The 13617-nt window shown below is 41.0% G+C and overlaps 1 protein-coding gene across 1 annotated transcript in view; it reads left to right on the forward strand.

Annotated features, from left to right (window-relative positions):
* COL6A5 (collagen type VI alpha 5 chain) overlaps window positions 1-13617 on the forward strand; it is a 131872-nt gene that overhangs the window by 42163 nt on the left and 76092 nt on the right. Inside the window, exons 7-12 of the mRNA XM_063704176.1 lie at window positions 908-1462; window positions 3507-4082; window positions 7205-7780; window positions 9895-10235; window positions 10342-10423; window positions 13338-13480. Of these exons, the coding sequence (XP_063560246.1) occupies window positions 908-1462; window positions 3507-4082; window positions 7205-7780; window positions 9895-10235; window positions 10342-10423; window positions 13338-13480 (2273 nt within the window). The remainder of the gene's footprint in view (window positions 1-907; window positions 1463-3506; window positions 4083-7204; window positions 7781-9894; window positions 10236-10341; window positions 10424-13337; window positions 13481-13617) is intronic.

The following is a 13617-nucleotide window of genomic DNA, read 5'->3' on the forward strand; positions in this document are numbered from 1 at the left end:
GCTGATGCTATGTTTTCAAGAAGTATGGGATAGACTTCAGAGTGTTGAGGGAGAAACTGTAAGAGGATGGCAGAGATTACAGATAGACAAAAGGGATTCAGACTAAAAAGATACATGCTAAAGACAATATATTTGCATATTATATATATACACAACATATGTATCATGAATTAATAATATTGTTTTTAATAGATTATAGAAATTGGTTTTATATATGTACATATGTCTATATTATACATAGAACAATGAACATACATATGTGTGTATATATATACATATGTCTGTATGTTCATTTCCAGTCAGTAGGCTGTCTACAAATATTATATATAAAGGAACAGTCCATGTTGAATGAGTATGTGCTTACTGAAGCACTTATCTCTAGTAAAAACTTTTTCTCCAATTTCTAATATTGATTTATAGTGTTTATGAAATCACTTAGAATTATCCCAGAAAATAATGCTATTTAAAAATTATTTGAAATTGTGTTTCTCCAGAATATACATAAAACCCTGGAGTGTTAGTACTATGAGTGCAAGGAATTGATTGCTTTGGCTCTGGTTCCTTTTTTGTATCACTACTGCATCCTTAACACATGGCTGGATGCCTGGCATTTTATACAACTCAAAATTATGATTGAATGAATGAATGAATGAAAGAAATATGAATAAATGAGTTATGCATGCATGCATGCATGAATAAATACACATTTTGGAAGTTGCATTTCTGATTCAAGGTTCTAGTCAACCAGCTTCTACTAAAGAAGCAAATACAATTTTCAAACATAACAACAGTTGCTTGAGTTAATTTTCAATGTTTTCTCATTAATGCATTTGTTTCTGCCTTAATGTTACTTCATGAGAACCTTTCCAACCTGGTTATTTCTGGTCTTTTTTTTTATAACATGCAGGATGTGAAGACATGAAGGCTGACATCATGTTTCTGGTGGACAGTTCTTGGAGTATAGGAAATGAAAATTTTAGGAAAATGAAAATCTTCATGAAAAACCTGTTAACTAAAATTCAAATTGGTGCAGACAAAACCCAGATTGGTGTTGTTCAGTTCAGTGATAAAACTAAGGAAGAGTTCCAGCTTAATAGATATTTTACACAGCAAGAAATTTCTGATGCAATAGATAGAATGTCTCTCATCAATGAAGGCACTTTAACTGGAAAGGCACTAAATTTTGTAGGTCAATACTTCACCCACTCCAAGGGGGCCCGTTTGGGGGCCAAAAAATTTCTCATCCTCATCACAGATGGAGTAGCGCAGGATGATGTGAGAGATCCTGCTAGAATTCTTCGGGGCAAAGATGTGACCATCTTCTCTGTAGGAGTATACAATGCCAATAGATCTCAGCTAGAAGAGATCAGTGGGGATAGCAGCCTGGTTTTTCATGTTGAGAACTTCGATCATCTAAAGGCACTAGAAAGGAAACTTATCTTTCGTGTGTGTGCTCTCCATGGTAAGTGTCCCTGTTATCTGTCAGGACTAAAGGATGTGAGCTGTTGACTTTATAATGAGAAACAGTGAATGGGACTCTGGCCCTGGCCTCCACCTGGACTTCAGTGTTAAGTTTTGGTCTTCTTTATGTAATATTAAAATGCCTGTGACCTCCAGGAATGTTTCAGACTAACAATTTTGGCATCTAGTTTGGCACAAGTTAGTATGGCATTGGTGACTTCAAATATGTTCCAAAAAGATCCCAGAATTTTACTTTAAACTTCCAAATCTTTAATACCCACATGCCTGGATTTTCCAGAGCCAGTTTTTAATCCCAAATGATTTTCTAGAATTGTTTCTTGGCTATCTATGACCATTGTTAAGCAGAAAATAACTAGAAATACAAATTCGTCTTTCTTTTAGTTAAATTATATCTAGTATCCTAAGCACCACCCACCAAGAAAACCCTGGGTATTTTAAAGATAGTTTATTTTCATTACTTCACATTATTATTCTTAACCTCTATCAACTGGATATTTTATATTTGCCTGTTCATGTATCCATCCCTTTGAAAAATTGTAATTTGTCACTTTTCTGATTACTTGGGGTCATCATTTTATTCTTACAAATTGTAGTGCTTTTAAAATTGTATTGTGCAACCTTCAGTTTGAGCCTATCAATTTTAATGTCTTTTGAATGAGAGCTTTCTCTCAATCCACACATAGACTAAAACACCTATGTTTTTAAATCTATCATGTGCTATTTTCTGTGTTTTGGATACAACTAAGAAAACAAACCCAAGTAAGTTTGTTTTGTGTTGTTCCTGTGTCAACATAGAGATTGTCATTGGACTTTATTCGTCAAAATTATGCATGTGGAATTTTCAGAAACTTAACATAATGTCTTATAAACGCTTAAGTGTTAGGTGATAGTTCTAAAGTTTCCTTGGTAACAGCTTAATTGGACTTTTCTTCTTCCCCCAAAGATGGCAGTGATTCCAAAACTCTTGATAATGTTGAGAGGTGTACCTAAAGGCTATAGCTTCAACTTTGAAAACTGCAAGGCTCTTCTTGGCATTTCTTCATTTTGATTAATGTAAATGTGGAGGCCCTGTCTACAGCATAACCTGAAATTCAGCTGACTCATGCATTAGATTGTCTCCTAAGTATCAGGTCATGACTAGTCACCAGTTCTCAGTGGGTCATTGACCAAGGTTTTTACAGATACAGTCTGGGGACATTCACAGTGTCAGAAAATTAAAAATTTGAGACTTTATTATTAGAAATAAGAGTTGACAATTAGCTAGGCAGGTGGAAAGCGGAGAAAGCAAATCTTTGGAATACGTGTGCATAAGTTATTGAGGGAAGGAAAAGAGTGGGGAAAGAGTCCACACTTTGGAAAGCCAGCCAAAACAGTCACTTGTCTTATAATGTGGAGGAGGGTTTGGGGTCAGGGAAAAGGTGATAGGAGTTTTTGCTCTCCTCCTACTTGGGGCCACTTCTTTCTGAGTTCTAATTCAAAAGGTCAGGGAAAAAAGCATAAATAACTGCAGAGAGACGTGATAAACAGGGATGGTTTGCATACCCGAGGGTCCAAAGATACCTGGAGCCAGAGGGAGTAGGGTAAAACTACCAACTTATACAGTGAGCTCCTGAGCTTTTCGAAATAGCAGGCCAGTTTGGCAAACATCAGTATATCTCACCATTACATTGGCATTGAACTAGCTTCTAACGTTGCCTTTCAGTTGAAAGCCTGCTTAGCAAAAGACATTACATGTCCTAATGAGATATATCAAAACAGAGTGGTGTGGCATAAGGACCAGCAAACCTGGAGTGATGTAGATAGGGTACAAATGTCCTTGGAGTCATGGTGTAGGCAAGTTGCACTTCTCTGAGCCTTGACTTTTTTTTTCTGTAAAATGGCAGTAGCCACCTCTAAGAACTAAGTGAGATATAGTGTCTGACACATAGTAGGCTCATGGCAAATGCCAGTTCGCTTCCCTTCTCAGCACCCTGCGTAGAATGCACTGCAGAAAGTTTGTGACTCCTGTTTTCATCTTCTTTCAGATTGTAAAAGGATTACACTACTAGACGTTGTGTTTGTGCTGGATCATTCAGGTAGCATAAAAAAACAATATCAAGATCACATGATTAACCTAACTATCCATTTGGTGAAGAAAGCAGATGTTGGCAGGGGCCGAGTTCAGTTTGGAGCCCTCAAATACTCTGACCAACCTAACATCCTTTTCTACCTTAATACATACTCGAACAGATCAGCAATAATTGAGAATCTGCGGAAGCGCAGGGACACTGGAGGGAACACCTACACTGCCAAGGCTCTCAAGCACGCAAATGCCCTGTTTACAGAGGAACATGGCAGCCGCATCAAGCAAAATGTGAAGCAGATGCTGATTGTCATCACCGATGGGGAATCCCATGACCATGATCAGCTCAATGACACAGCATTGGAACTGAGAGACAAAGGCATCACCATCTTTGCAGTGGGTGTAGGAAAGGCCAACCAAAAGGAACTTGAGGGTATGGCAGGGAATAAAAACAATACTATCTATGTAGATAATTTTGACAAACTGAAAGATGTTTTCACACTTGTTCAAGAACGTATGTGTACTGAAGCACCAGAGGGTAAGTTGTTACTTTTAAAGTTTCTATGGGGGTAGCAATAAAAGTTTAAACAAAAAGTAAATCATAAGTCTCAGGTCTCCGATTACCTGGATGTTATGGACTGAACATTTCTCTGCTCAGGCTATCAGTTTTCTCATCTCTAAAAGAAATGGGTTGATTGAACAAGATCCCAAAGTTTCCTTCTCACCACAGCATGCACTGAAGAGATTATACAGGAGAGTTCCAGATGCATTCCGTGGCATTTTACTACTCTGTTGCCTTTTTCTGGCAGAAAGGAATTCTTCTTAGGGTCATATTCACCTTACCCCAAGTAATGGCTGCTCATGGTGCTCCATTTGGTTAATGGTCTCAATGCAGCCACTGGACATCAGTTTCAGGTCAAACTCAAACGGAAAGTTTCGTGGTTTAAATGGATAGACTTTTGCCTTCAAAGATCCAGGGCCCTCAAAATGAGATCATAGGCATTCTAGAGAGACATCAAAATTCAAGTGGCCTGATATGCTTTTCTGGGTAAGTGCCACCTGTGCAGAGGGCAGGATATGAGAGTTGAACGTAGGGTAATGGAAGCTGGCTGAGAGAAACAGGGAGGGAAGGGAACTGAGATGATTACCAGCTACCATTGGGGTTGGTAGGCTGGAGACATCACATTTGAGTGAGGACAGGGTGAGATTTGCCACTTGTGGTCTTAAAAGCAGTAGAGACTGATAAGTCATCTAGGAAGGGCTGCTGTGCCTACTTGGAAGGTCTGAATTCTTGTGGTTTGTTATTGGCCCAGTCCTCCCAATCTGGCAAATGAAACAATTAACTCGCGAATTTCCTTTCTTCTTCACTTCCTTCCTCCCTCCTTCCTCTTGTTTCTTTCCTCATTTATTCCTTCCTTTCTACCAACAGGAAGCTCACTTTTGTCACTAATATAAATCATGTTTCTAAGACTGACATTAACCCACTTCCATATCTGTAACTTGTCCAACTCCAAACAAAACCTTACCTCAAATCCTGTGTCAGATCAGCATTTGCTTGGCTAGATAAAACTATGCCTGACCACCATAGCTTTACCTTACTTAAGTAAGCAATTAATTCATCTTCTTGGTTTCAGATATTGAATGATGGTATCATCTTTATCCAAGGAAAATTATGATTTTTCCCAAGGCAGCAGGACCACCCCAGTTCTTTTGCCTGTTCCATCCTCTCCCTGGACTCTCAGTCTGAAGCGTGGGCTCCCCTCCCTCAGTCCTGACACACCTGCCAGTCCACTTAACACTGAATGTTCTTTCTTCTACACACTGGATGTGGTCCCTCTTCTGCTTACAGTGTTTTGTGTGTGTGTGTGTGTGTGTGTTTCCGGAGGCCTCCCTGTGCCCTTGAGGCAATTTCCAAACTCCTGAGCTCTATCTAGACCCTGCCCACCTCGCCAACCTCATTGATCACCTCTCCCCTCTTCACAATCTACCCTGTCCTTCTGAAATTCCTCCACATCTTTGTGCACACTATCCTGCCCACCATGAACACTCCAGCCCACCACTGTGTCTGCCTACGTCTCACTTTTCTGTCAAATTTCAGTCTTTGTTTGCTAGTTTCCTGGCCCAAAACCTGACCCCATGTCCCCACTGTTTCCTCCAACTCTCACTCCTTCTATTTTCCAGGTGGTAGCACTTGACACATATTTGCTGTTTTCCTATCTGTATCTATCAAAAGACTACAAGCTCCACAGGCAGGCTTAATCTCGTTTGTTTGGGGTATCCTCCAAAACTGGTGCATTACTAAGACTACAGTCTTTTCCTATGAATGTGGAGGCTGTTTTATTCTCATTTCCCATGCCTACATTTTTGTGGTAGTGGTGAGATGGAGTTTGGGACGCAAGATGTTTATTAGGGATCCACACTTGTAAAATAAATGGGGAAAGCAAGATGGACCAAATAACTCAAATAGTGACATAGGCTAAACAAAGCTCCAAACCTAGCAGAGAGCTCTGAAGCAAATTTCGCCCATGAGAGCTGTCCAGCATCAGCCTGAAACAGCTGGACTAAGGGAGAACTCCCTTCCCACTTAGTGCCTGGATGTGGTGGCCCTAGGAAGGGCATGACCTTTGGCAAGGCATCTCTCTATAGTGAGACAGACCCTGAAAGTGCTGACAGCTAGAAGCTGTTTACCGCCTGCCCATACTCCCGTAGCTGGGGAGTAAGTTCTTCTTTGCAGGTCTATCCGGGCAGCCCATCTTTGTGTCTGCCACACCACCCTTACAAGGAATTGTGTGACCGTGGGTAACCTACTGTCTCAATTACCTTTAGTAATCACCGTAGTGCTGCTGCTACCACAGCCATTGAGTATGGTTGGAAATGAGTATAGAAAGTCACCCTTTGATTTTGGGACATTTCAGATTGGACTTCAGGGAGGTGACCTTATGCTCTGTTTACTAGCCATTCACACTTCTTCTGAGAAGTTCTAACATTTGAGTCATGATATTTTTAAAAAGCATTGCAGCAGAAAAAAAGTGCTAAATTTAAGAGTAAAAAGGATCTAGAGGTCCAGATACCAGCTCCACTCCATAGTAACTGTGTGCTCTTAGGCGAGTCACTTAACCTCTGAATTCTATTTCTATATTTGTAAAATTAGAATAATTAGTCATAAGGTGGTTGTGAATATTAATGTTGTTAGTGTATGCCAAAAGCATTTTTAAAATGCTACTCCTCAACATGAATGTAAGGTGATAACATGAATAGTAATAGGAGTACTAATAATAGTACAGTAAGTAAGTGCTATTATCTTGATGGGGTAAATGTCCCAATCTTGGTGTTTTGAAGGGACGTCTACCCTTTATAATCACCTTTTAATGAGTACATGAAATTTATTCAAACTTCTTACTTTCTTTCTCTGATTAGCTTTCAGTGTCTTTTCAAATGGATTGTATAAATAATTAAACTTTGAAAAAAACTCCATTATCTTTCCTCCTCTTGCTATTTTTTCTTCTTTTTGAGGATCAGTGATTCTCTCTCTTGTTAACTTATCTCAATTTGCTAACGTAAAGCAATTGAAGTATTTAGTAAAGCAATTTAAGTATATGAGGAAAGGAAAAATTTAGAATGATTCATGAGGAAAATAATTTATTCTTTTTTCTATTGCAGTCTGTCATCTTCAGGAAGCTGACGTGATTTTCCTTTGCGATGGCTCTGACAGGGTATCTAATTCAGATTTTGTAACCATGACAACTTTCTTGTCAGACTTAATTGATAATTTTGACATTCAGTCTCAAAGAATGAAAATTGGTATGGCTCAATTTGGAAGCAACTACCGGAGTATTATTGAGTTGAAAAACTCTCTGACTAAAACCCAGTGGAAGACTCAAATTCAGAATGTCTCCAGGAGCGGTGGATTTCCGAGAATTGACTTTGCCCTTAAAAAAGTGAGCAATATGTTTAATCTACATGCTGGTGGGAGAAGAAATGCTGGTGTCCCCCAAACTTTGGTTGTTATCACATCTGGAGATCCTCGCTATGATGTGGCAGATGCGGTAAAAACCCTGAAGGACCTTGGAATTTGTGTCCTGGTTTTGGGCATAGGAGATGTTTATAAGGAACAGCTCCTGCCAATAACAGGCAATTCTGAAAAAATAATCACTTTTCAAGACTTTGATAAATTAAAGAATGTGGATGTGAAAAAAAGAATCATCCGTGAAATCTGCCAGAGCTGTGGGAAAACCAGTAAGTGCTTCTTGTTTGGTTTTCTTCCATGGAAACTTCTCATTTCTCCATTTCCCAAGAGTGTCTTATGGGCTAGCTCTAGCAGAGCATATATTTAGAACATATATTTAGTGAGAATATCTCACTTATTGTGCAATGAGAAGAGACTTCTCTGCTTCCAGGAAGTTTGGATAACTCAGCCTCCCTCAAAGACATGGAAAGGGTGCAGAGGCTAGAGGGGACCCCTGGGCTGTGTCCTCTGGTCAGCCCTGTTCCCTCACGGCAATCCAGTGTTTATTCTCCTTTTAACACCTGGATCTCTCTCTCCTATTTCTGTCCTCCTAGTAAATGCCCTGCATCCAGTAGGAAGTAAGTAAAATAAACATTTGCTGATTGGAAGTTTTACTATTGTACCTTTGTTAAGCCATCTTGTAAGGGACTCGTGTGTGTGTGTGTGTGTGTGTGTGTGTACAGTGTATTTTTCTTCTTTTAATGATTACATTCATATAATCATAGCCTACTAAAGATCTGAATTGTCCTTAGAGGTTATTTAATCCAGAGGTCACAAAGGCAAATGGCTGCAAAGGCCAGGTGCGTAGTGGAGATGAGTCAAGTGAGCACAGTATGAGGACAGTGAACTGAAAAACAATGATGCATCTCACAGGAATGCCACTATTCAGCTCCAGCTGAGAGTGGCCACAGGGTACTCAGCTTCTGTAAATTTGAGGCTAGGAGTTGAGAGGACAGCATGTAAGGAAGCAGTAGCAAATGATAACAGTTTGTGGAATTTGCACAACATGCAGAAATTCCTTAGAGTTCTTACGTTTCTAGAGTTATTATGATTGAAATCACTACTTTCACAAAATGTGATAGTCTTTCCAAACTCTCCACATCTTATATGTCCCATTTGCGGTGCTCAAGTGGAGGCAGATTACAGTGGCGGAAAGAGCCCAGGGCCTGGAATCAGAAAGCTAGAGTTCTAACTCTGGTTCAGCAGCAACAACCTCCAGACACGACTGTTTCCCCATCTGTAAAATGAACAACCTGGGCAGGATCAGAGTAACCAAATGGCAGCTTGCAGTTGCAGTTTGTTTGTCGCATCCAGCGTTGATGAGTTGCTAAATTAGTTGACAGCATTCACACTGAAGGTTCTACATTAAAAATGTTGACATCAGGCTCCTCTTTGAAAAATCAGAATATCTGACAACACTAGGCCCCATTTTCCACATAGCTACTCTCAGCTGGAACTGAACAGTGAACAGACCCAGAAATGGGTCATTGTTCTCCAGTTCATTTTCCTCACACCCTGCCCACTTGAATCATTTATCTTATCTACCTGCCTTTGCAGCCATTTGTGTTTGTAACCTCTAAAACTTAAATAATCTGAAAAGACAGCACAAAAGTTTATTTATTTTTTATTTTTTTGAGATGGAGTCTTGCTCTGTTGCCCAGGCTGGAGTGCAGTGGCGCGATCTCGGCTCACTGCAAGCTCTGCCTCCCGGGTTCACGCCATTCTCCTGCCTCAGTCTCCCGAATAGCTGGGACTACAGGCGCCCGCCACCACACCTGGCTAATTTTATTTTTGTATTTTTTAGTAGAGACGGGGTTTCACCATGTTAGCCAGGATGGTCTCGATCTCCTGACTTCATGATCCACCTGCCTCGGCCTCCCAAAGTGCTGGGATTACAGGCTTAAGCCACCACACCCAGCCTCAAAACTTTAATGTATTCTGACTATGTGAATCAAAATATGTCACCATTAAAATGCATGCCCACATGCATGCACACACACACACAACAGAGTCACTGAGAATGAGACTAAATTATGGTTTCAACTTCAAATAGCTGTTGGAAGTTTTAATATTTTAAAGGGGACAGAGAAAACCCCTGTGATATACGTTGGTATCACATATATATGTGATATACATATACACATATATATGTGTATATGTATATATATGATATATGTATATGTATATATATGATAAAGCAGCCAGTATCTTCCTTCTTGAACACTATTTGGGGACTAGAGACCCTCTAGCTCTGGGGCATGACGGTGCTCCTTTTTTCTGCCCTGTCTCTCCTTCCTTACTCCTGTCTACTCGTTAATCTTGACTCTGTTCCCTTGGTTTCCAGATTGCTTTATGGACATAGTGGTTGGGTTTGACATCTCCACTCATGTGCAGGAGCAGCCTTTGTTCCAGGGCCACCCCCAGCTGGAATCCTACCTCCCAGGCATCTTAGAAGACATCAGCTCTATCAGGGGGGTGAGCTGTGGGGCTGGCACAGAGGCACAGGTGAGCTTGGCGTTTAAGGTGAACAGTGACCAAGGATTCCCTGCCAAGTTCCAAATCTATCAGAAAGCAGTGTTTGACAGCTTGCTGCAAGTCAACATCAGTGGGCCAACTCATCTGAACGCACAGTTCTTGCGGTCTCTTTGGGACACATTTAAGGATAAATCTGCATCCCGGGGCCAGGTATCCATATTACATTCTATCTCCCATCTCCATATTCTTCCATTTGTTCTTCATTCCCCAATTATATATTTAGCTTTTACACCATACCATTTTCTTATTTCTCCAGGTGCTGCTTATTTTTTCAGACGGTCTCCAGAGTGAAAGCAACATAATGCTTGAAAATCAATCAGACAGGCTCAGAGAAGCAGGTATTGAGTTGATTTTTTTTTTTTTTGAGATGGAGTGTCAGTCTGTCACCCAGGTTGGAGTGCAGTGGCACGATCTCAGCTCACTGCAAGCTCCACCTTCTGGGGTCACGCCATTCTCCTGCCTCAATCTCCTGAGTAGCTGGGACTACAGGCACCCGCCACCACGCCCAGCTAATTTTTTGTATTTTTAGTAGAGATGGGGTTTCACTGTGTTAGCCAGGGTGGTCTTGATCTCCTGACCTCGTGATTCACCCGACTTGGCCTCCCAAAGTGCTGGGATTACAGGCGTGAGCCACTGCGCCCAGCCAAGTTGAAAATTTAAACAGTGAAGCATGGAATATGCTTAACAAGTCTCTACCTTTACTCAGATGCTGTAGATCTTGAGATCTGCCTAGCTACTTGTAGCAGAGGCTGTTGATACCTCATCTAATCCCCATTGACCAGCCCTCACACTCCTCCCCAAAATGCTGCAAATGCTGTGGCCAAGTGCTTAGACTTATGACCTTCTATATAGACATGTGTCCTTGACTGATCTGAACCATGTACCTGGGCGTGCTTGGAATGGGTGTGGGGTTACCATGCCCCACGTTGGTGGTGGGGGCGGGGGCAACTATGATATAGGGATACAAAAGCCTGGCACTCTTGCTTAAATGGGTCAACTCTAGTACAATTTGCATTCCAGAGTCCCTCATGAATCAGGCAAAGGCTAAGAATTTACTGAGATGTATCCCTGGTTACAACATCTCCTTCCCTTTCCTGCTCTCTCAATATAGACACCACATACATACAAAACCCTCTTTCAGATTCTAGTTCTAGGGAACCTGACCGAAGACAGCTCCTACTGTTCCTTATTTTCCATATGAAAGATAGCAACGTGGATTTGGAAAACCACTTCTCGCTATATATTTTCTGTCCATGTCATAGCTTCAAACTGAGCCGGAAGCTAAATGCAGAAGTTGAGAGTAGGATGCAGCAATGGAAGACTCCGTTAATTGTCAAATGAGATGCATTGTTTAAGAATTCCTTGGTGTAGCCCAGACTGGCTTCTAGGGTTCATCTTCCACAGGCAACCTCCCTAAAGACCACAATATGTCCTGTTTTATTGCTCAGTTGTGTCTTTTTCTCTGCACAGTTCCCTTCAATACTTTCTCATTGTTCTTGGGATATAGATCAAATTCCTTAACATGGCTTGGGAGCTTTGCAGAGCCTGGCCTCTGCTTGCCATTTCAGCCTTAACTCATTTCTTTCTTTTTTTTTTTTTTTTTTTTTGAGACGAAGTCTCACTCTGTCACCCAGGCTGGAGCGCAGTGGCCCGATCTTGGCTTACTGCAAACTCCACCTCCCAGGTTCATGCCATTCTCCTGCTTCAGCCTCTGGAGTATCTGGGACTACAGGAGCCTGCCACCATGCTTGGCTAATTTTTTTTTTATTTTTAGTAGAGATGGGGTTTCACCATGTTAGCCAGGATGGCCTGGATCTCCTGACCTCATGATCCGCCCACCTCGGCCTCCCAAAGTGCTGGGATTACAGGCATGAGCCACTGCGCCTGGCCAACTCATTTCTTATATTCAGTGTTCCAGGCATATGAAACTATTTTTTCCCATTCTTCCTGTAATGATATATATAGATATATAGATATATAGATATACTTTTTTAGATGGATTTTTGCTCTTGTTGCCTAGGCTGGAGTGCAGTGACACAATCTCAGCTCGCTGCAACCTCTGCCTCCCAGGTTCAAGCGATTCTCCTGCCTCAGCCTCCCGAGTAGCTGGGATTACAGGTGCCCACCACCATGCCTGGCTAAATTTTTTTTGTATTTTTAGTAGAAATGGGGTTTTTCCATGTTGTTGACCAGTTTGCTGGTCTCAAATACCTGACCTCAGGTGATCTGCCCACCTCAGCCTCCCAAAGTGCTGGGATTACAGGTGTGAGTCACTGTGCCTGGCCCCCATGTACTTTACAGCCTCACTTCTCTCCGTCCTTGCCTAGAGCTTCCTCTACCTCCTTACCTCCCCGGGTACTCTCTCCATCTTCCATCTCTGGTTCTTTCCACTGGCCAACTTACATTTATCCTTTAGAATCAGCTTCAACCTCAATTTTTCCAAGAAACCTTCCATGACTCTCCAAGAATGGGTTAGGAGCTTCTCCTCTAGGCTGTCATGGAACCCTGATGTTTCTCAGAGCAACTATCTGATTCTTGACCCTCTGCTCCATTAGACCATTAACTCTGGGAAGGAAAGAAGTAAACCTGACTTATTCATTTGTATCTCTGCTATTATACAATGATTAATACATAATAGGCTCCTATTAATAATTTAAAAATTTGTTTAGTGAAAAGATGAATAAAGTCGATGAACTAGTAAATGAATTAATGAGTGAATAGATCAATTAATGAATTAACTGGATGTGGTCAGGAGTTCAGCTGAGACAATTGCCCTGGGCTTTCCTCATGTTCTCAGGGCTTGGCCTCCCAGGGGTGTTTGGAATTGGGAGTAACTTGAGAATTATCATTAATTTACATTCAGGAAAATTCAGAAAAGCTCTCTGGAGATGAATAATGCCCTTTCTTAAAAATCACTTTCCAGTGCCCAAGAATTGCATCAAAATTGGTGGTAAGATGTGGAACACAGTTTTCTATTAGTGTTTTTCTATAGATTTGTAAATCGTTTCTCTTGAATACTTTTTATCAGGGGATTTCATGCAATGGTCAGGGACCAGAGCTGGTGCACATTCAGAAAATGTAGGCAAATTCTCTGTTAGTTTCTTCATATGTCAGGAGTACTCCTTCCTCTTATGTTTGTTTTTTCCCCTTTTCAATTCTTTAAATCATGTTCACTGAGTAGAATTATTATGTCTTCTTCTTTTTCATGTACAACCCCTTTGCTTTATTTATATTGTGGTTTTTACCACATAGGACTTGATGCTCTGCTGGTAGTGTCCCTTAACACAACTGCTCATCATGAGTTTTCTAGCTTTGAATTTGGAAAAGGATTCAATTACAGGACTCATCTGACTATTGGAATGAGAGAACTGGGCAAAACACTATCACAGTACTTGGTGAGTTGTTGAACAAAATCCCCGGTTGTTCAAAATGCCATGGGAACTAAATTGGAATCTTGATGAGAACTTTCAAAGACTGCCTTTGTTTACCCCCACTAAATTAAGTGCCTTGTCCTTAGTATATAAAAAAGTGT

Source organism: Gorilla gorilla, chromosome 2, assembly GCF_029281585.2.
Source record: "Gorilla gorilla gorilla isolate KB3781 chromosome 2, NHGRI_mGorGor1-v2.1_pri, whole genome shotgun sequence".
NCBI classification, from domain to species: Eukaryota; Metazoa; Chordata; class Mammalia; order Primates; family Hominidae; genus Gorilla; species Gorilla gorilla.